The sequence below is a fragment of the Syngnathoides biaculeatus genome, chromosome 10 (genome assembly GCF_019802595.1).
Source record: "Syngnathoides biaculeatus isolate LvHL_M chromosome 10, ASM1980259v1, whole genome shotgun sequence".
NCBI lineage: Eukaryota > Metazoa > Chordata > Actinopteri > Syngnathiformes > Syngnathidae > Syngnathoides > Syngnathoides biaculeatus.
In genome coordinates, this window is record NC_084649.1 from 9,289,861 (window position 1) to 9,313,413 (window position 23,553).

General features: G+C 41.6%; 2 protein-coding genes across 8 annotated transcripts in view; one reads left to right on the forward strand and one right to left on the reverse strand.

Annotated features, from left to right (window-relative positions):
• The first annotated feature begins 206 nt into the window (after window positions 1-206).
• Window positions 207-22,065, forward strand: r3hcc1 (R3H domain and coiled-coil containing 1). Of its 6 annotated transcripts, none has more exons than XM_061831551.1 (8): window positions 207-1,733; window positions 3,487-3,597; window positions 4,223-4,661; window positions 4,731-4,906; window positions 5,001-5,071; window positions 6,318-6,413; window positions 6,517-6,650; window positions 9,676-11,491. In XM_061831551.1, the coding sequence occupies exons 1-7, from the start codon at window positions 1,723-1,725 to the stop codon at window positions 6,636-6,638; spliced, it is 1,026 nt and encodes a 341-aa protein (XP_061687535.1). In that variant the 5' UTR covers window positions 207-1,722; the 3' UTR covers window positions 6,639-6,650; window positions 9,676-11,491. The 6 variants fall into 6 exon arrangements, with proteins under 6 accessions (XP_061687535.1, XP_061687536.1, XP_061687534.1 ...); XM_061831552.1 differs by having other exon boundaries at window positions 3,490-3,597; XM_061831550.1 differs by having other exon boundaries at window positions 208-1,733; window positions 3,460-3,597; window positions 9,676-11,490.
• Window positions 6,659-23,553, reverse strand: part of LOC133507020 (lysyl oxidase homolog 2A-like) — a 32,364-nt gene continuing 15,469 nt past the window's right edge. The window contains exons 4-14 of one of the 2 annotated variants that reach the window (XM_061831546.1): window positions 21,094-21,302; window positions 18,770-18,986; window positions 18,437-18,620; window positions 16,489-16,640; window positions 15,449-15,616; window positions 12,937-13,102; window positions 12,555-12,795; window positions 12,361-12,476; window positions 11,768-11,904; window positions 11,503-11,614; window positions 6,659-9,592 (exon numbers count right to left, since the gene is read on the reverse strand). In XM_061831546.1, coding sequence (XP_061687530.1) covers window positions 9,522-9,592; window positions 11,503-11,614; window positions 11,768-11,904; window positions 12,361-12,476; window positions 12,555-12,795; window positions 12,937-13,102; window positions 15,449-15,616; window positions 16,489-16,640; window positions 18,437-18,620; window positions 18,770-18,986; window positions 21,094-21,302 — 1,773 coding nt within the window. In that variant the 3' untranslated portion in view covers window positions 6,659-9,521. Of the gene's footprint in view, window positions 9,593-11,502; window positions 11,615-11,767; window positions 11,905-12,360; window positions 12,477-12,554; window positions 12,796-12,936; window positions 13,103-15,448; window positions 15,617-16,488; window positions 16,641-16,773; window positions 17,157-18,436; window positions 18,621-18,769; window positions 18,987-21,093; window positions 21,303-23,553 lie in introns of those variants that run through there. The other variant, XM_061831547.1, reaches the window with a different exon arrangement.

Consider the following 23,553-nt stretch of genomic DNA (forward strand, 5'->3'; position numbering starts at 1 on the left):
ATAGGATAGGTCATTTGCAGCCTCAGGAAAAGAGATTAGAGATTTCTCAAAGGGACAGGATTTTTTTTTTTTCCAGACAAACAGTTCATAGAAAAAAAGTTTTTTAACCCTTAAAGGCTGGAATTCTGCAGCAGTTGTTGCTATGACATGAATACTTAATTCTTAGCCCCCACTGGCAGTGTTTTTTTTTTTTTTTTTTGGGGGGGGTCTGTTTTTAAGTAAAGCCTTGGAGGGGGTGAGGTGGGGGACATGAGGTTTGGCTTCCTTTTTTGACTTTTTAAAATCTCCAACATTTCTCTCTGTCATGTCAACATTTGCCATATAAAGTACAGACAATTACAAGTGACTACTGTCATTGTTTTGTGGCTTTAAATATCCTGTCCATGTTAATTCTTCTGAATTAAAAAAAAGGACGTATTCAGGGTCTCTTTATTTATCATTAGATTAAAACTTTTTTTTATTTCACACTTCCTTTGGCAACGTGAGCTCCTTTACTCAATACCAATAAAGCCATATAGAATGTAATGTATTAAATGTTTTCACTTTTTTTAATGGTGTGCACCTGATACTATTTATAACTCTATGTGTAATCTTGTATTGATAGCTTGCCCTGCGATTGGTTGACATCCAGTTCAGGGTGTACTCCACCTCCTGCGTGAAGATAGCTGGAATAGGCTCCATCCCTCCCCTGACCCTTGTGAGGATAAGCAGCTCAGAAAATTGATGGATGGATATATAGAGCTAATTGTTAGACCAATGATCAATTATACTCCAATTCATCAAGTTTGTCCCATTTGTTTGATTTTATTCCATTTACGTACTCAAGTATTACTACTGTTATTTTATCTCCATTTTATTAGTATTTTAATCTTAATGTAGCCCGGATTTTTGGGGTTTGTTATATATGTTTATCATTTCAGTCTATCCACCCATCTATTTACATTGTCGATTTTAGGATATTTATGGGCATGTCACTTGGGCTTTAAAGTGAAACACACCGGTGAAAAGTTACTTCTTTGGGAGCACCTGCACGGTTTTGACAGCCAACAGCGCAACATAAATATACCATGTTGACACACACACACAAAAAAAGCTAAACATGGCGTATTCCAACTAAATTTGATGTTATTATATTTCACAATGTACAATTGTAAGGATATCAACATCGTACTCATCGTATCCAAAGCAATGTTTTGCCTTGACCAGAAGTTGAAGTCGAGTTACCGCGTGAAAGTGGCCTGTGCGTGGTCTACTTTCTATTCTACGTCATTGAGTTAAACGTTCAGTCTAGCAGTAATTTTCAACCATAACATTTTTCGGTGTCTTGCGATTGGTTGCCTTTCGGTTCTCGGGTGATTAAGGGAGTAGTCTGACTCTCATGAATCCCTTTCTAAAAATAATAAATGATTTTGTTATTCGTTATTATAAACTCGCCCAAAACGTCCTAGTTTTCTCGTAAGAACGGGCGAAATGGACCAACAACAGTCCTCTGTCATTCTGCCAAGCAATCACATAACGCCGCGTCATATCCAAGCGAAGGACGCCGATCCAATCTTGCAGGCGGGTCCAATTTGGTAGCGACAGCGCCACACTCGCACTGACCTCGGCCTTCTGCCGTCTGGAAGCAGAACATTGTGTTCTGTAGGGATACAGCAAGGCAAGCGCAGTGGACCGGCGTTCCACTGTTGTGATCTGGAGCCAGCCATTTTAGGGCAGCCCGTAATGACAATCATGTAAGGCGGCGCTGGCGGATCTAGTCATCACATTCACAACCGGCTAATGTCTCGGGGCTACGTTGTAGTTTTTATATTTGGTGCGACACACTCGACTCCTCGAACATTTTAAAGCATGCTTACAACACAAAGTAACTGTTTGAAAGTTACGTTTAACATAAGGTCCCTTTTTATACAAATGATCGTGTCCTAGTCTGTTGCTAGCTTACCCCGTTCTCCACTACATTTCGAGCAGTCATTTGTGTTTTGTCGGCCTCCTTTATTAAACGTAACATAAAATCATTACGCTGTCTGGCCACACTGGCGGTCCCCTGCTACGATGGAATTTATCTCCCAAAGGAAGAAAATGAGTTTGTGCATCAGGTCTTGGAGGAACTGGAAGCATATCAGAAGAGTAGCCCCGATATGTAAGCTCACGGAGTGTCACATCTTTTTCAACATGGAGTGTGCTGTGTGACAAATGAGTAATGCATATAATGATAGTAATAAGAAGTAGGTGTAGTATTTGCATGGAATTTCAAATAACTATATAAATGGAGGCGGCGCGGTGGAGCAGCTGGAAAGCGTTGGCCTCACAGTTCTGAGGTCCCGAGTTCAATCCCGGACCAGCCTGTGTGGAGTTTGCATGTTCTCCCCGTGTCTGCGTGGGTTTTCTCCGGGCACTCCGGTTTCCTTCCACATCCCAAAAACATGCAACATTAACTGGACACTCTAAATTGCCCCTAGGTGTGACTGTGAGTGGCGGCTGTTTGTCCCTATGTGCCCTGCGATTGGCTGGCAACCAGTTCAGGGTATTCCTGCCTGTTGACAGCTGGGATAGGCTCCAGTACTCCCGCAGCCCTTGTGAGGATAAGCGGCAAAGAAAATGGATGGATGGATATATAAATTGGTATTTTTTGTTATTTTTAAGGAGAAATCCAGTGCTTAGCATGAACGATGTATCCAATAGGTCATGTAATATGTACTCTATTTTGACAATTTGATGTTAAATCCTCTCATTTAATAGTGTCTTATTGACAATCCCGAATTTTCAGGGGCGCTGCCATTTTCCCGAGTCACATGACCTACGTCCCCGGATGTGACGTGTTACGTGCCGCAACAAAGGCTCCATTAAATGGCACACCATTTATGCCCAGCGCTGATTTCTCAGATTTATCCTCATCTGATGAAGAAATAGCAGCTCGGTTGATCGGGAAGATGGAGGAATACTTCTATACACAGCTGCGAGTGGCACATCTCGGGGAGCTGTGAGCTCGCTTCCCGGCCCCGACGGGGCTTACGGTTGTGCTGCACACGGGTGTCTATGGAAGTATTCCTCCATCTTCCCGATCAACCGATAATGCTATTTCTTCATCAGATGAGGATAAATCAGAGAAATCAGCGCTGGGCTTAAAAGATGTCCCATGTAATCAAGCCTTCATTGTGGCACGTATCACGTCACATCCGTGCACGTAGGCCATGTGACTCGTGATAATGGAAGCGCTCCTGAAAATTTGTAATTGTCAATAAAAAAAATTCTCAAAACACTATTTAGTGAGAGAGGATTTAACATCACATTGTCAAAACAGTGTACATATTACATGACCTATTGGATACATTATTCATGCAAACCAGTGGATTTCCCCTTTTTTAAGTCTTTTCTAGTCAACATGACTCATGACGGCTCCTCTGACTTCTGCTCTTCCACTGGCTTGTCCTGCTGACCCCCCACATCCCCACCCCTTAGTGTGCTTTTTTTCCCACCTCTTTCTAGCAGACTACGCTACCTGATCCACAAGACCGTGGAGGAACTGCCAGAGCTCACCACCTTCTCTGTGGGGGAAGGCGGGTATCGTCGCGTGGTGGTTTGCCCCTCGGAGCTCAGGTGCAGAAGCCGCAGGAGATCATTGTGACCCATTATGACGTAGTAGACTGTGTAGAAAAATCAGCTTGTGATGATTAGAAGGCAAAGTAGGGGCCAGAAATACATACGTGAATTGCCATAACTTAAATTCATGGCAAGAATCTTGTCCTCCCAAAACAGTTGTGCCTTCCATTGTTTACTGGCCATTATGGGACTTTACTGGCAGTTCTTCATACCCTTTGTCAATGCATGCATATCCAATGTTCTAAATTAATGCCCAAGATCAATTGTTCTCAAACTTTTTCCATCAACTAACCACTTAAAAAAATATCTGGCTGTTCAGGTTCCACCATAATGGCCAACATTAAAATACAGTGGTGGACTGTGTCTAGGTTTAAAATGAAACAGGTTGTGTTCCAGTATTTTATTATTATAATTATTTTATTAGCAAAAAAGAAATTGCCCATTCATCAATGATTTTCAACATTTAGACAAAAACAGTGAAAATGTTGATTAGTTTTCGTTATAGTCTTTTGCCATTTTCTATGTTTCCAGCCAGAAACACTAAATATAGTCCAAGTGTGCATAATTGTTGGCCTTAAGTGTTTGTTCAGTACAGTATCTGTAAGGATATATTTTTTTATAGAGGCAAGTCACAGGAAGAAGATAATGATGATGGAGAGAGCAAGTCCATCCCGGATGAGGAGAAACCTGTAAGTTCTACCTCACGTCGAATCCGAGCACCCAGGAGGCCAGACAAGGCGCTTTACACACCGAGAGCTGCTCGGCAGAAACTCCAGAGCCAAAACTCTCTTGCAGACCAGGAGTCAACAACTTCCGCCTCCATCAAAGTTCTTCCCGACTCATGTTCCTCTTCTGAGGGAAAGTCGTCACTTGTATTAAAAGAGGAATCCCGTCCCTTTGTAGCAGGTGTCGCCCTTACGGACGGCACAGAACTAAAAGGGAAATCCAACGCAACATTGAGCAATGATAAGGATGACATCATGTTATCCTGCCTGAATGCAATGAGCCTGGAAGATGACTCCTGCGAGAATGAAGATGTCACATGCCACCTAACCGCGGAGGTTGGTCCACCTGTCATGATTTTGAAAAGCTTCCCGCTCTTATGCGTTTTTGTGACTTCACTCTATCAGATCAAGGCAAACCTGAAAGAAGCTGTTCCGTTCACCGTGCAGCATGTCCAGAACGACTTCTCCACTTATGAGAAAATGCTCTTCAACGTTGATGACTTTGGTCACGTGATCGAGATCTATGACTTCCCTGAAATATTCAAGACCGAAGATCTCTTGGATGCCTTCCGTGAGTACAGGTGGGACATCCTTCACTTGTACTTCAGTCCGGAAATATACCAGCAAGCTTGGGGCAAATTTGAATGTATTTTTTTCCCCTCCGGTTTCTGTTAGTGGCGGTGGAATGAAGATCACATGGGTGGACGACACACACGCCTTGGGCGTTTTTGCCTCTCAAACCGCAGGTAGGATTTCCTAACATTATGTTAAAATGACATTGCAGGAAATTGCATCATTACATACCTCTGGCTAAAAAGAGAGAAAATTGTCAATTGTAATTTGACTTTTTAAAGTGAACTTTTTCAAATGTATAAATCTTCATTAGGCTGTGATTTATTTTTTATATATTAAATGCAGTATTTTCTTTGTTGTCATTATCTTGATGACTGGCAGGGAGAGCTCACTATCAAATAGTGTGTGAAATATGCTCCAGTCACTCCAAGTTTTCATTTTAGTGCATACGGTTAGAAAACATATTAGATAGTACAGTCACTCACATTTGAAAAAAGTACGGGTGTGGTCAGTCATGCCCGCAGATATAAAGTTGTGGGTGTGATTAGGGATGGAATCTCAAGACCTTATATATAACTTACTGAGTTGTTATACCAAAGTATGTAGTTGTTACTTTATACCATAATCATAATTTATTGACACTGCACAGACTGAGACAGACATTTTTAAAGAGGTCAATAGATATTCTATTTCAAAACTAAATAATCATATCATCAAATCATTTTATTTCATCATGATGTATTGTTATAATCTTGGGTAATTTACGGCGAAATAAACACGTAAATTAATGTCAATACTACACAAAATAGGCGACGTCTTTCAATATCTATTTTTTTCTCCTCGTAACAAATTTTCCGCGCATGATTTATTTTGTGCTCGACTGCAGATTTGCGAGTGCGATTGCACGCGCGAACGCGCTCGTCGAATGTGAGTGACTGGATAGTACTGTGAAGCCTCTAAAGTTGAACACCCCATTTGGTAAACAACTTGTAATTATATTAACCAGTTATTAGATACTTATTTTACGGTCCAAAAATGCATGTCACGTATAAAATCCCGAGCCCAAGCCACTGTGTTGCACTTGATTGCGGTCTGTTTGTTTTTCTGTTAAATGATTTCAGGTTACCAGTGATTGCAAGCCATAAAGGAAAATGTGGCGATGGCCATGAAACAATGTGGCTTATTTCAAAATGAGAAAAATTAAGGGGGAAAAAATGTTCATAAAAAAGAGAGCTGCTGTGCTTTACAAGAAGTGACGTTGAATCTTTCAAGCAGGAGTGTGCATTAAAAATAAAAAGTAAAGGCTATATTCTTTTATGCCATTTTAATGAGAGTTATAAAGGGGAAAATATGACTTGTTTTTGTTGTACGTTTTAGTCAAATGATAAGTGTGTGTGTGTCTATGAATGAATGAGGCAGCAGTGCACGCCCTCTCCATCTGCCACCCTCTGCTAAAGGCCCGAACACTCACTGAAGGCAGTCAAAAGGCCAAAAGCAGAGCCGTCAGACGAGCAGGTAGGACTCCATTCATCCAACCTTTCCTGTCGTATTAATTAAGTTTACAACTTACATTGATCCTTGTAGAATTTTTGAATCAGGTTCCGGTCGTGTCTTGCAGAGTCAATCCAGCCCGTGAAGGAGCGTCCGAAGACCGACAGTGCCGTTATGAGGCGAATGCTGGCCCGAGCCCTGGGCCTGAAAGCGCCAGGACGAGGGCGTCTCGTTTCTGACCTAAAGTGATGGCAAATACAGGTGAACAAACCACCGAAAGACAGAAAAGTCATGTGACACTTGAACTATTTAGCAAATCAGAAAAAAAATCACCAGTATTTGAATCCTTTTAATGAAATTCTTTACATTATATTATTTATGGTCCACTCTAGGGTGAATTAATGGACTCATAGCAGGGAGGCGGTTTCGTTAAAGCCGATTGTCCATTAAATTTAGACACAGAATGCCTAAATACCCCAATCCAGTACAAAATTATTGTTTTGAAGAAACTTATTGTGGCTTTAAAACAGCCATTACAGTACAAAATTCTTGTCAATAAATGTAAAAAAAAGCTGTACATTTTTTGAAAAGGTTTAGTGCCGCTGAATCACAACAAGTGCAGCCGCATTGCAACAAGTACGAACAGCTTGTCTAATGTTTTGAATCACAAGATAGCTCCAGAAATGACATTAACAATTAAACATACTGCACTGTATTTTACACCTACTAATGATTTCTATCACATCATTATCAGGTCAAAAATGATAATCTCTAAAGGCAGGGTGAGAAATGCAAACACACTGTTCCAACTGGACACTTAAAGAGTATAAAAGTCACATTCGTCACAATCTTGGTTATTGCAAGCAAAAATACATTCCACGTCTTGCTGTGCATTCCTTTCAGAACTTGGCTCATTTTTCAAATATCCCTTTTCTTGTTTTCGTACACAACCCGGAGACTGCCATTTTCATTTTCAACTTTTCTGCATTTTTTTTTCTTTTCTATTGCTACAACAAACGGTAGGTTGGCTGGCCTTAGCTTAGCTGAAGAATAAATGGAAGACATGGGCGCCCTTTCTCTTCCATCCCATAGTTGCCCTCCCTCAAACACACATGGGATCCACAACACAACACACTATTTTTAGACAAAAAACAAACAAATATTTGGTACATTCATAAACATGGGCAGCACGAAGGATCAGCTGGAAAGCGTTGGCCTCACAATTCGGAGGTCCCGGGTCCAATCCCGGACCCGCTTGTCTGAAGTTTGCATGTTCTCCCTATGCCTGTGTGGGTTTCCTCCAAGCACTCAGGTTTCCTCCCACATCCCAAAAACATGCAAAATTAATTGGACACTCTAAATTCCCCCTAGATGTGATTGTGAGTGCTGCTTGTCTCAATGTGCTCTGGGATTGGCTGGCAACCAGTTCAGGGTGTACCCCGCCTCTTGTCTGTTGACAGCTGGAATAGGCTCCAGCACCCACCCCGACCCTTGTAAGGATAAGCGGCAAAGAAAATGGATTGATGGATGATTAATAAACGTGTACCATATAAAGTTTAAATTGATAAACAAATAAATACTTAGTAAATCACAATGTGCCATCAGTGGTGAACTATTTTTGCTACCCGTGGTCATTGGGGAGTGAGCATCATGTTAGTGATCCCAGAAAAGCAAACATACAAGTATTTACAATTACATTTACACTATTTTAGGCTTTTAACTTCATTCACAGTCAAAACTTTAATCACTACAAAGCCACTTGAAAATTTTAACAAAATTATGGACAAAAAAAAAAAAAAAGGTTGCTTGTCTACAGTTAATATGGGGCATGAAGATACACCAAGCGCATCAAGTGTTGAGGATCTTATCCAGTTTCTTCTTCTGTGTGAGTCTCCTCCTCTCAACAAAGACATGTAGTCTTTGTGTGCGACGGTCTCATCTTGGCAATGAGCCATTCATATTGCACAACCCCCATTCCCACCCCCCAAAAACCTAATTACCCCTAATGGAGAGTGAAGCAGTTTTTAAAAGCTTGACTTTTCAAAATCACTCCATAGCTTCAACATGTTAATCCTCTTTATCCCTGTGCCATTGCGACTTGTCTTTTTTTGTTTTTCAAAACATTCAACACAGTAGCTCATCACAGAAACTGAAATGTGCTTTCACCATGTACCTTTATTGCAGAATGTCATGCATTTCCACATTTCAATAAAATCAATCAATGTGACTGATACCCTTATAAAATGAAGGGAATTTGTCACATTTACAAAATGACAACAAAAAAAGGCATTTTCACATACATTTGAGGCTTTGTCACACTCCCTGACAGCAAATAATTTAATGGTAGATGAGGGGGTAAGCTGAAAACAAAGTCAATAAATAAAACCTTTTCAAAGGGGAGGTCAAGGATTTGGAATTCAGACTCCTCGTCAGAAAAGACACTTTAAATTGTGGCTTGAAAGTACGACAACCAAATCAAATAGCCTTGTGTTAAAACTATTACTTTTTGATACTTTGAATTTGCTGTTCATGTAGAATGTCAATTAAAACCCTTTCAATGTTGGAAACAGGAGAAGCAATGTAATGTATTCCTTTGCATTCCTCTGACATTGAAGAACTTCTGAACACGATGTAGCACCAAAATGTTTTTCCTGGACAAAATAAAGGTGAGTGTTTCTTGTACTGGCCATTGAAAGGTAACTGTTGGCATTTCATTTCCAAAAATATTTGGCTGCACTGTTCCCTGACATTCATCAAAAAGCACCATGTATTAAAAAAATGTACATTTCTACAAAATAAGCTGTATTGCATGTGGTGTATAGATTGAATAATTTACCTAATAATTTTCCTCACAGTCAGAAAAAATGGCTGCTTTTTGACCACATTGTCAGCTTATCAACAATGAAATGCGATTTTGTAGATGTTTGCATCCTACAACATGTAAAATGGTCTTTCTGTGAACTTACTGATGTAATAGTACGCACTATTACATTAAAATTTATTCAAACGTGCCAAGAGCCCATTTGTACTCGTATTCTGCGTCCCACATCCTTAACAACTGCCTCCTCCTCCTCTAGTGGTTGTGAAACACTCCTGCGCTGTACCCTATTCATGTCCATCCATCGGTCTTGTCTACCTGTGCGAAAGCTGATTGGTCAGCAGTCCGGGAAAGGTTTCCTCGGTTTCTGAACTTCGCGAGCCACCTGCAAATGCAGAAATAACGTTGATGAACAGATGAGCAGATAGGGTTTGGAACTGAGTCAAAGTGGTTAATTTTGTTGAACAGGATTGGAGAGGAAGACTGGGTGGAATTGAAGGAAAGATGACTGCCCAAGTACAGGGATATCCTGGACGAAAACCTTCTCCAGACTGCTCAGGACCTCAGACTGAGATGAAGGTCCGCCTTCAACAAAGACTGATCCTATACACACAGCTAAAATAACAAAGGAGTGGCTTCTGAAGAACTCTGTGACTCTTCTTGATTGGCCCAGCATGACCCTTAAACCTTAAACCCAATTGAGGCTATCTGGAGAGATCTGGAATATGCTTTCCACCTCTGTTTACCATCCAACCTGACAGAACAGACAAGAACGAATGGCAGAGGATCCAGAAAGCCAGGTGTGAAAAACTTGTTGCATCATTCCCAAAAAGACTTGTGGCTGTATTAGCTCAAAAAAGTGCTCCTATTAAACACTGAATATGTCTGGCCGTGATATTTTGGTTTGTCTTTATTATAAAAACTCACGAAATTTCAGCAATTCTGTATTTTTATGTCAATACTGGGTTCTGTGTGTAGATTAATGAGGAGAGGGGGGGGGGGGAATGAACTTCAATTATTTTAGCAAATGGCTGCAATAAAAAAAGTAAACCAATTTAGTGGGTTTGTACCCACTGAGAATCATTCAGGTGTAATTGACAAACAGATGCCTTCTTGAGCAGACAATGCAAGATTTTAATCCATTCCAGCGTAGTGTGTTAGCAATAGTTTGGTTGGTGACTGAGACTTGAGACATGAATGAACAATCTCCTTTGCAGTTCTTGGCTGAAGCCTATCCTTTGTCATGATCACTGATACCAGATTAGGTGAAACGTTGCAATAAGCCCCAGCCCGTGAGAGTGATTGACAGTCATTTTATGTTCCTTCCATTTTCTAATCATTGCACCAACAGTTGTCTCCTTTACACCCAGTTTCTTGACAATGGTCTTGTAGCCCATTCCACCCATGTGCAGGTCAAGAATCTTGTCTGTGATTTCCTTTGGCTATGATTCTGGGATTGATTGATTCTGGGGGCAGATGTCTTTATACTGGTTACAAGTACCATAATTTCTGGCCAATAAGCCGCGACTTTTTATATATGCTGAGGATGAGACTTTTACCGGTATGTTTTTTTTTTTTAACCGGCCCTGTAAGTGCTGTGCTAGCGTGTTGCTGCTATGTTACTGCCGTGTCTCAGTGACCTTTCCGGTATGTTCTTTTTAATCGGTCTTGTTAGCACCGCGTTAGTGCCGTGCTACCGTGTTTCTGCTGTATTACTGCCGCGTCTCAGTAATTTAGGTATGTTTTTTTTTTTTTTTTAATTGGCTCTGTTAGTGCTGTGCTACCGTGTTGCTACTGTGTAGCTGCCGCGGCTGTTTTTTTTTTTTTTTTACCGGTATGTTGTTTTTTAGCAGCCCTGTTCATGCTACCGTGTTGTTGCTATGTTAAGCTAAACTAAGGTGTTAAAACTTTGAAAACTCTTTCTGTATACCGTCTTTCTTTGTAAATATGTCGTGATTCAATGTGGGTTTCAATGTGGGCACTTGCGGCTTTGACACAGGTGCGGCTTATGTATGTACCAAATGGTATTTTCTTTACAAATGTACTGGGTGAGGTTTATAATCAGGTGCGCTCTGTAGGCCGTAAATTACGGTACAAATAGGTGTTTCATTCAGCTAGAGTTTTGATTAGGAGTACAGTACAATACTTCCTTAAAGTGGGAGCCAGAATGCATTGTTGCTGGAAGGGGATCAGATATAGTACTTATTTCACCCAGTGAAATGCAAACACCTTTATATCTTTCTATAAATGTGATTTTCTGTTAGATATTCTGTCTCATTGTTAAAATAAGCTCACCTATTAGGCAGTTGTACATCCAGATGCGATTGCCGTCATAGCGGCTGCGGCACTTCATTATGTTGTTGGTATAATCAGATTCTGCAACCTCGTAGTTTGGATTGATCACAACCTGGAAGGGGAACTAAAAGTCATTTGTTGTACAGTATTGGTGATAGCCAGCATACTGTGCCTGAATGAAGTCATGCAACTGATAGTAAACCCGTGAATAATCTTTGTGGTGCTCTAAAAAACACAAACAATAGCAGGACCAGCATTTCGTTACCTGGAGAATGTAGTTGCCAGGTGGAACATCTGTGATGTCAATCCACTGGCAGTCAATGTCATGCCTGTAGGTGTCCGAGCAGCCCACCGTGATCCCCTGTGCTCCAAAGTTGGCACATTCGTATTTCTTCTCAATGCCTGTTAGAGTTGAACTCACCGTTAGTCAAGTTGTTCTACTACCGTTGTAATCATGGTTCGTGTGAGTGGTTTAAGGGATGTTTTCTTGGCTCATTTCGAGGTTTGTACCATCATGTAAATGCAACAGGCTAAGGTTAAAGTATGGTCACGGACCAGTCTACCATGTTCCGTAGTAGGCTACTTCCAGTTGGAAAATTATCTCAAACCACCTCCGCTGTCACCGGATCACATTTCAATGATTGACATAAAGTGATAGTGTAGATAGTGCCTTATTGTTTTTCTGTTTTTACAATATTTACGTTTATTTGTTCTAAGGACACATCAATTTTGGACTAATAATTGATGGTCTAGGACTAGGTGGCAACTATTTAAGAAAATAAGGAAGTATATTGAACTCATCGTGAACAAAGGATGAAACAATAAACATACTGTATGCCCTGCACTAGTGTACTGCACCTTCTTCACAACGCGTGTCCTCCAAACAGAAGCTGGCTTTGTGACCCTCCGCCACTTTTGTTCCGTTCACATTCATCAAGTCGTAGTGGGTGAACACCTCCATGCTGTGGAAATGTCTGTATAAAGGCAGCAACAAATTGTGTAAAAGGACCTGTAAATCACAACAAAACAGTTCATATAATGGTGTCTCTCACCTGTGGCATTCATGCCAGGTCCAGGACTGATGACCGGCCCTCGGCCTGAAGTCCGACTGGCCCTTGTTGTGGATCTTGGAGGAGAAGCGCAGAAGACGGCGGTAAGAGTTCTGGTCAGCGTTGTCGGCGCTGCTGGACAAACACTTCTCCTCCTGGGCACACTGGAGGGCATACATCGGTCTGTCCTCCAAGTATGCAGTCTGCTCCACTGCTTGGGCGTCCAGGACCAGGTCGGGGGCCGCTGAATGGGACACACCGTTAACATGTTGTGGGTGAGAACAAAACTAGCAGCATACTCCACACAGAGTACATGATGCCGATTTTGGATATGAAGATGGTGGGCATGCAGTTCATTTATGAATCATTAATGACCCCTCCTTACTCAGAGTACAGGTAACCCCGGCAGCAAAGCGTCCGCCCCCTTTAAGACATTGAATGTGTTTCCCATGATGGAGGCACTGATCCAAAGTCAGCTCAGTTCCAGAGCATCTCACTCCGCTCATCACAATATTATCAGAAGAACCTTCTGTTTGCCAGTACCAGGTTTCCTGTTGACAGAGAAGCCCAGAAAACACCCTAACAGCAAGAATTTGACACAAGACTTCAAGCCCAAAGCCACAATTACAGTGCTGAACGATGAAAAAGGATCAGCTCCCCATTGTCAAATTCTCGAGAGTTTTGATTTAAATGGTGATTTTGTTTATTAAGGGGAAAACATGTTCAAAATTGTCAGGCCCTTGTGATAAAGTCATTCCCCCCCTCCCCCGTTAAATCATGAATTAGTTGTGGGTAATCACAATTGTTGGTTAATTTTCACTGGTCACATCCAAACCTGATGACCTTCAGACCTTATCAATCAAGAAATCACTGAAAATAGAAAAATCCTGAAGGACAATACCAAGCCATCAATTTTTTACCTCAAGCTTAAGCGTATTTGGGGTCTGCGGCAGGATAACTATGCAAAACGCAGCAGCAAGTCACCATCTCAATGGCTTAGAAAAAAAAAAAAAAAAGATTTTGGAGTGGCCTAGTCAAAGTCCAGACTTGAATTCTATTGAAATGGAGTGGTGTGACCTTAAAATGACCGTTTTTCCTGTAATAAAATAATTCTGCTAAATATCTTAATGGAGATGTGAAAGACTCTTTAGCAGTTCAAGAGAATTTCTTTTATTTTATTTCCATTCTTGCCATTGAGGATGGCCCAACGAGTACTCAGCTTTAGGGACCAATTACTTACTATATTCACACAGGGCCAGGTAATTTTGAACATCATTTTTTCTCAACAAATGAAATCACCATTTAAAAACAGAAATTTAAGTTCACTTGGGTTATATTTGTCTTATATATACTGTTTCTGTTTAACGATCTTAAACATGAATGTGTGGAAACTATGCAATAAGAATTTAAGAAGGGGGGGTGCCGATGACTTTTTCACAGGACTTTTCCCTAACATTAACAGCTTCAACTTAATTTTGAAGATATAATGACTAGGAAGAATAGCATCCCTGTTATGGCACGCTGACCCAGGTTCACTTTAGTGGTCTATAACATTAATGGATGAAGCCACCCGGACCAGTCTTTATTCGCCATAAATGATTACATCATATTTATATCAAAACCTCACCGTTCCTTAGTAGCAGATTGGGATTTTAAGTTTTCAATCTCAATGACTTTGTATTGTATTGTGATCTGATCAGAGCCATCCTGAAGAATAAGTGGACCTTCTGGCCGTTTGGAGGTTCCACAAAAAGCATGAGGGGATGCGAGCGAGCATCAAAATCCGATATCCAAGATATAAGTGTTACACCAAAATTAGATTCTTCTTACCCCACAAAGTCTTGGACTGGTATTGTCCCTCTAAGGTGTTTTTAGTTATAGTTTTAGCAATCATCTACCTTTTGTTCTTCATAGAATTTAAAGTATTTACTGTATCTGTGAATGGTGACGTCGTACACAGTAAAGCCTGACTCACCTTGAGTCAGACATCTTTTATTTTGTATCTAAACACGAGTAGTGTGGAAACATTTAAAGCTTGCCATTACCTCACTGATAAATGTTCTGCTATGAGGCAAAGGGAATCACTAAGTATAGGGCAAGCGGCGAGAGGGGATCTGTTGTCCCCAAAGTGCTGACTCAGCCTCTTCCCTCTACCACATGGAAAAGCGCCTTAAGGAAGTCAAACTTTCCGACATGAGTGATGTGGAGGATTTACGACGCAGAAAGTCTGATGGAAAAGAAATCTCGTTTTGCACGTGAGTTAAGAAATGGGACAAGCGTGCAGTCGAGCATCTCAGCGGTAGTTTGGTGTCATTTGTTCCATCTGTTGGCGGGTGTGCGCATGCCATAGTATTTAAAATCCAGACAGCCCAAACTGAGAAGCATTAACTCCTGAAATGTTTGCTTTATCAAGCTGAAAGTTAAAGGTAACAAGTGCTAACATTGTACATCAGTTGTTGCTGTTCCACTGGCGTGCCACAGAAATGGTTCTAATAGTTACCTTATTTAGTTGAAATCTAAAGTATGGATGCAGTGCACGTCTACACCACTGCAAGCTACAAACACTACAATGATAATAAACAAATACCTCTGACAGTGTCAATGACAACATGAGCTTTGTTATCTTTGTTAAGGCAAAATGCTTGACACAACTGTTATTTTAGATCTCTTTTGTTTGGACACATGTACTGAGGGAATGAGTCATACTGAGACCAAAATGGGTCTAAATATTACCATATGAGTGAGAAAATTGAATGTTCTATGCTAATTATTTGTGTCAGCAGAGGGTACTGTTGCTCAGTCAAAGCCTAACTAAAAAGTAATGTTTGGGGTCCAAGAGAACTTGAAATAGAAATTAGGCCTGGCCAAGAATGATTTTGAATGGGAGCAAGTGTTACCTGGAAGGCGTGATTGGCAAAACCCAAGCCCAGCTGCTTGCACACCACCATGGCCTCCATGGTCCCCCAGCTGTCACTGCACACCTGCCCCCACACCAGAGAGCCGTTCCTGTCCATAAGAACTTCCACGCGGCCCTCGTAGGGATTACGTCCACCGGACAAACGGAGCTGTGAAGAGGACAAACGGAAGTTTCCAATGGTGGCAAAAGTACACACAATGTGTACTTGAGTAGAAGTACAGCTATTTGAGTTGTTGTCAATTTATACATTTTTATGCCTGCCTGCCTCCTCTTTAACAATTTAGATCCTTTCAAACGTTCTTTATCAAGTTTCTTTCGGCTTGTCCCTTTCGGGGTCGCCACAGCGTGTCATCTCAGATGAACGCACATATATGTTTGGTACAATTTTTACGCCGGATGCCCTTCCTGACGCAACCCTTCTCAGGGAGTGGAGGCCCCAGTGGGATACGAACCCACAACCCCTGGTTTACCAAACCAGTGCTCTAACCACTGAGCTACAGGGCCTCTCGTGCAGCTATTTGAGTAACAAAAAAAAAAAAAAAAAGTTAATTTAAAAAGTAAAAAATTTTTTTTTTTTGCCAAAAAGGAGAAAGTATAAATATCTTTTCTCAAATGTACGCTCTACAAATAAAGTCATCAGAAACATAAATACACAAGTAAGGATACCTGAAAAAAAATATCGATACCATTTATTGGTACTGGGCTGATATTTCAAGGTATAGATGAGAAACTGTTGATTCCAGCCCAAAAAAAAAAAAAAGTCCTCCTTGCCAGTAGTTGGGGCTACACTGTGGCAATTTGACACATGGGCAAATCATGATGTCTGCCAAATCCAGAAAGAACGATTCTTGTTCACAAAATGTATCATTGTGTTAATTGAAGTTTTATATAGCAAAAGTACTAGTAGTATTGGTACTTGGTATTGGCGAGTACTCGAGAGTGAATATTTTCACTGGTATCGGTTATCATACATCCCAAGTCAAAATGAAGTAAATGTCGCTGTAGGACCAGCCAACTTACTCTGTTCTTAAAGCCCATTGCAGGAACATTGCACTTGACCGCGACGTCTTCCTCGTGGCTGCAGTCGAGGGCATCTCGGTTGAAGCGACACTCCGTCAGGGATTTCTCAAAGCCAGAACACTCCACTTTGTTCATGTGCACTGGACCGATACCTACAAAGGCGACCACAACAAAAAGCATTCTTAATCATATCCGTAATCTGGGAGAAAAAAAACGTCACAATTACTGCAAAGAAAAAACGCGATCGCTAGTTTTCTGCAGAAACGTCCAAGAATGAAAGCGCACCAGTGCACCAATTATTGTTCTGTTGCAGTCGACAAGACCTCTCAGTAGCTAACAGTCAGTTATTTCAATAGAAAAACGGATGACGGTAAACAACGTTCTTATTTTGTCGTAAAAAAAAAAAAAGAATTCCAGTGAAGCAGCATGTGCGAGTACTCCCACATGTTGGCTTTCCTCCCAAGCGACCGAGGAGGAATGTCCTCGGTGATGTGAGCTCAGAAGAGGCGGCCAGAAATGTGCTTGCCACCCGTGGAAAGTAATCAACAACCAACAAAAGATTGAGGCTGAAACTGCTCTAGTTACTCATTAAATTCCCTTCAGTCTTTCTGTCACGTGACATTTCGTTGAGATTTCAAAAGGTTCCGTTTATTCTGAAAGAAACAGCATCAAACAGATGTCTTGGATATAATGAGCACTATGTAGTAGTCATTTGAGCAGGTGGCAAAGCAAGCACAGCCATTTTAGAATTTTTAAGTACATGTATGGCATAAAAAGTACTCACAGACCATGAGACTATTTTACAATGATTATGAAACGTATCAACTATAATTGTGGAAATGTGATATATGAAAGGACAGCTGTCTTCTATTTGAAAGGAAAATTGGTTAACATTTGAAAGACCTGCAAAGATGAAGAAGCATTATTCTCTATGTTATGAATGCCAAAAACAAAACAAAACACTGTCATCATCTATTTGGGAGCTGTGCGTGGTACCTATTTGGAACCAGAACTGAAGTCATGAAAAATAACTTGTGTGCTGTCCAGACAGAATTCCTCCTCTGGAACACATCACAGCTGCTTTTCTTTGCTGGAACATTTTGTACACTCATCTAGTCTCCATTCACTTGGAGAACATGTGGATGACTGACCGCTTGAGCAAATGGGATTCCTTGACAGTAGTATACAGTATTGCATTTCACAGAATCAGGTTCTGGAACACAGTAATGCAACATCCATACAATCGCTTTTTCGCCCGTTATGCTGACACCTGGTCTAGACGGACTGAGATTGGATGAAAAACAGCAGGTGGATATTTTAGCGTTTTGTCCAAAAGTATTATTTGAGCAGCTGGATTCAAGTTGAGCTTTTTTTTTTTTTTTTTTTTTTTTTTTTGGGTGACAGACTCCCAATTCAAGTTAGCGAGAGATCAGTTGTGCGTGGGTGTTCCAGGAAACCAACAAGATCTAGAGATAAAGGAGAAGCGGAAGGAATTTATTATTGCACTTCACTGTCACAGTCCGCTTGCATTGGGGCCGAACTGCAACGTGCCAGCGGTGTCCCGCCACATCCTACAAATGCAGTGATGGATATTTGATATCCTCAGTCTAGTACGTCATTCCACCCACTAAATGAGTATATCCTACCTGCACTCACCCAAGGCAAATATTCAAATAAAAAAAAAACACCTCATGGCCCACCACAATCCTGCTATTGAAATAACATCTAATTGTTATTTCTATCACTACACATCACTGGCACAGATAAATGAAAAAATTTATATTATTTGTAGGCATTCTATTTATATTTTTGGGATCATCCGCGCAGCCTTGTAGTTCAAAGATTTGAGATTTGGGGTGGCCTAGTGGAACACATTTTTGCCTCCATCGGTCACACGATAAAGCATCATCCACACAGTCGCGGTGACCGCAGGTGTGTCTGAGTGTACCTTGTCCAAAACTGGCACCGGTCAAAGCCTCTTTGGCGCTGCCGAAGCCCAGCTCCCGGCAAACTACGGTGGCCGCTTGAATGTTCCAGTTGTCGTCGCACACCGTGCCCCACTCGCCGTTCCTTAACACCTCTACGCGGCCCTCCCCTATCATGGCACCGCCTTTGAGTCGCACCAGGGGTTGCTATGGGGGAGTGGTTCATGAGAACGGAAGAATTAGAACGTGGGCTCAGAACCCAAGCTCTGTGAATTCCGTCCAGGTTTTTTGAATTTCCAGTGAACACAAGCGGGTGTAACGCTGGATTCTGTAGCGACAAAGCGTAAGACGCGTACCTCCACCTTGTACGCCTTCCTGAAGCCGGTGCTCAGGCTGGGAGCGAAGGTCCGTCCAGGGACACAGCTGACCACTACGGGCATGCCCTCCTTGCAGGTGTCGTTGCCCTTCAGCACGGTCTCCCTACCCAGTTTGCAATCGGACAGGTCAGCCTCGTTGCCGGTGCAGTTGACGCCGAAACCCCAGTAGTTCTTCTTGCGCCGCTTAGCCAGCAACCTGAGAAGTGGGGGAGGCAATGAATTATTCCATTTTTTGGAGATGGGTGGATGGATGGAAAACAATGACAATCATGCTTATGCAATGCTTCTTGTATGCTGTTTGCATTCATGTGTTGACACCCAACAAAAAACAGCAAAAACATCAATTTATATCACAGAATAGGGATATTTTGTGTATTTAAATGTCTTTATTGCAGCCAGTTGCTATGATTGAGATTGTTATGTTAGTGCTCAAGTCCAGCCATCACAGAGGGTCAAACTGGAACAGACTGCACACACTGTATCAACAGTGGGGCCTTACAAAAAACGACATCAGAACTGTTGGGTGTAAGTGATCAAAAGCAGACAAGAGTAGTATTGCACACATTTTACTACGTCTCAGCTCCTTCCCTCTGGCAGGCGCTACCACACGATGCACACAAAAACCAGCTGGCACGCCAACAGCTTCTTTCCTCTTGACATTAATCTCTTGAACAGTTGAATTGTAAATTCAAAGTGACCATCGCCCATTTTGCTCATCTCTAGAGTGTCATCATTACTTCATATTACTCTTTGTAGCCACATCGTTTTCACAATTCTGTGTATTTTTCATCTTTATACTCGCTGTACATTTGTGCACATGTCCTTAAGTCTATTTTATTATACAGTGTTATCACAGTATAGGTACTGAGCCCTGCTGCAAATGGTGAAAATCTGTAAGGTTTTTCTATTGCCAACATAATACTTTCATATTAGACAAGGCTTTGGTTTGAGAATAAAAAATGCGATTGGTGTGTTTTTCTGCAAATAATGTCGGATATGTTCCCGCCAAAAGATCAAATGAGTAAATATTCCAAGGGAACACTGTAATGGGCTTTACTGTGGTACTTGAGTGACTCCCACCATCAGCAACACATTCCTTGTCTGTTTTAACATACTTAAGATAATTATAATTCTGAAGACAACAACAGTGACGTATTCAAACCAGGGAGCAGAAAAAGAGTTTTGTTGTCGGAACAATTTAACATTCCTATGACCGCATAATCAACAGAAAGCCACAAACTAGAAGAAATCCAACTGCAGGTGTCTTTGAAGTACAATTTTAGCTTTTCGCAAAATGTCCACAGAAAGTTCCTCTGAGCTATTTGAATGTGTGGGAAAGGTGCAATTTTTGTTACCCATTTTGTGACCAAAAGCCAATATGCCAAACCAGATCATTAAGCATGACTGCCTTGTTTTTGTCCATCAAAAATAAAACTCATTTCTGACAGTGGGAACTCTCAAATCCACTGAAGTGTAGTTGAATTTTAATATTGATAGATTTGGAAAAATGTGACTGATATTGTTTTAAGTTACATATGCTTATTTTTATTCTCAACCACAACAGGAAAACCGATTTCAGGCTGTGTTAAAAAGAAAGATGTCATGGTCACTTTTGACTTTTTATGGACATCTAAAATGGTGGCATGGTCGTTTCTCCGGGCACTGCGGTTTCCTCCCACATCCCAAAAACATGCAACATTAATTGGAAACTTTAAATTGCCCATAGGTGTGATTATGAGTGCGACTTTTGTTTGTGTGTATGTGCCCTGCGATTGGCTGGCAACCAGTTCAGGGTGTACCCTGCCTCCTGTCCGATGACAGCTGGGATAGGCTCCAGCACTCCTGTGGCCCTTGTGAGGATAAGTGGCTCAGACAAAGGATGGATGGGACATCTATAATGATGAGACACATCTGTCAGGAAATGGCAACTTGTTTGTGAGTCAGTCCACAGAGCATTTGTGGTGATAGATCAGAATGCCAGCACGGTCGCACTCTTGCTCAATGGGACCGACGATCAGACACATCAGAGCGACACAGCCTTTCACGGAATATTACGCAAACCTTCCCGACCCAGACGAGCATCCATCTGCTAGCATTTGTATTTGGCTTTGTGTCAAGAATCTCCAGACGTGAGTCTGTTTCATTTCAGGGAGGAAAGAGTTAAGTGGCGACTGCCAGAAAATCAAGTGGTTATGCAACATACACGCAAATCAGTTCGCTCCGCTGCAACTTTTCTGTGCTGCGACACTTGAGGGCCAAAAAGATGACGTCGTAAAATATATTTGCAGTATTGGAAGACTCACTTGTAGGGCTTGTTGTTGAAGCGCTTGTCCGCGGGGAAGCCGTACATGCCACAGATGACCCTGCTGTTCATCCCCGTCCAATCTGCGTTGCAGATCTGCCTCCACTTGCCTCCATCTTTCACTTCCAAAAAGCCTTCGGTGATTGGTATCCTTTTCCTGTGAGAATACGTGGCCCTGATCCGAACGTCCTCCACATTCACTGGCAAACCCTGAGAAACATGGCCATGTTATATTAGTCAAAGATATTCTGAACAAAGTGCAAAAGCATAGTAGATAAATCTCGCAATGTTGAATCCTGGCTAGAATTTTCCTGAACAGAAAAAGGCTGGCGTACTTGTATAGATTTTTCATGATTTGCTTGGGTTTAGTAAAGTTGTTCTTGAGTTCGCTTTCACTCCCTGTTAGGAAGCTAATGACTGTTTTGCCATCTGAATGTAGTGAACCTAAGAATCGATGCAAAAAGATTTTGTTTAGTATGTGGCAAATGATACTGTGTAACAATTATGAGTAGATCACTGCCTCTCAAAGTATTTTGGATGTCATGTGCAGTATATATCACTTCAAAATCTGCCTGGCCTAAGTTGGGAACTTTCTGTACTGAACACACTCACTTTCACTGCCAGATATGACCACCATTTTAGATCTTTCAGTCTGTCAAATATTTAAATTGAGACTTCTGAAATGATACAGTTGAGAAAAATTAAACCGTCTGTATTTCATTGGACTTTTTGCGCTGAGGCAGGTTGAAAAATGTGAGGCTGAAATCCCTTGTTGAAACTTGTGGTGTAACGTTAGGTGCTTAATGAATGTCTGGAATTTTCTTCCATCCTTATCATACAGCACAAATGTATAGGTCAAGTACAGGAATGTAGAATTATCCAATGTTTCATACTGTAGTTCAGCGTCAAATCGTTAATACTGTCGTTGTTTTTCTTTATATTGCATAGAGATCGACTCATCGACACTTCTGCTGGTTTCAAGCAAGTCGTTCCCTCCATTTTGCTTCACCTCATGATTAATCAACAAACCGCTTCACACAGTTGATCACTTCTTCATAATCAGTGAGTCGATTTATCCATTTTTATGCCTGCCTGCCTTCTCTTTAACAATTTAGATCCTTTCAAACATTCTTTATCAAGTTTTTTTCGGCTTGTCCCTTTCGGGGTCGCCACAGCGTGTCATTTCAGATGAACCCACATATATGTTTGGCACAATTTTTACGCCGGATGCCCTTCCTGATGCAACCCTTCTCAGGGACTGGAGGCCCCGGTGGGATACGAACCCACAACCCCTGGTTTACCAAACCAGTGCTTTAACCACTGAGCTACGGGGCCTCTTCAAACATTCGTGTGAAAATATATGTTCGATGATATTTTCATAGGTGATCGAATAACTGCTGTTGGATAAGTCGCTGTCAGAATTCAGTTGAAATTCGTGTCTGCGGGTGGTTTTTGGGTAGCCCAAAAGCTGTAGAGTCAGTTGGGCGGGTGAGTAGTAGTCCCACTGGGTCGACCTTTGACCTCCGAGCCTATTCGAAAAAGCACCAGCCCCAATCACTCAGCTATTGTTCATTTCCTTTCTTGACCTGTGGGTTGCAGTGGGGAACCGGCATGAGTTTATTGACCTATCACAGTCGAATCCAGCTTTTTAGCTCCTCTGTCAAACACTGATGTTACAAAACGTGAGCCAGTTTAGCTTTAGCAAACCTCCAACATCCAAGCACGTCTCCCAAAGGTATTGAATGTTTGCCCACAGGGTGGTTTCCTGAGATGGCGTCAGCCTCTCGGAATGTTCTGTAAATGCTAGAGAGCAGCGAGCAGGAAGGGCCGATTAATTCCGACTGTGACCTCGACCCTCCTGACTGCTGCGGTTTGAGTGGGAGAAACCGTTTTTTCAGGAGGGGTTTCCTGCTGACTAAGGCGTGACGCAAAGTTTTCCGTCCCAAGTCTGGACGAAAAGGTTAAGGACATGATCAGAGATAGATGCTGTTCAATTTCGATTCATGATTCACATTCACTTTTTTGCTTATCAAGAGTGCCACCATCCATGTGGCATAATTAAGTTATCAAGCTAAACAGACTTGTATTGCTGACAAGTTTCACTTTACGTCTCGTACAATAAATAAAGCTAAGGATGTCTGCCTCACAGTCAAGAGAACTTGGGTTTGAGTCTTGGCTTTCATGTTGTCCACATACACTGATTTTCTTTGGGGACTTTAGTTCCCTCCGAAATTCCCAAAACATGCATGTTATGTTTCTTCAAGACTTGAAATTGGCCACAGATGTGAATGGCACTTTGTTTTTATGGGACTGACTGCAAACCAGTTCAGAGGGTACCACGCTTCTCACTAAAAGTCAGCCGGGATAGGGTCCCCGTGACCTTAAGGAGAGCAAACAGTATAAAAAAATAGATGGAGGAGTAGTTTGCCTGAATGGCTGATCAAGAAATGCAAAGTATGTT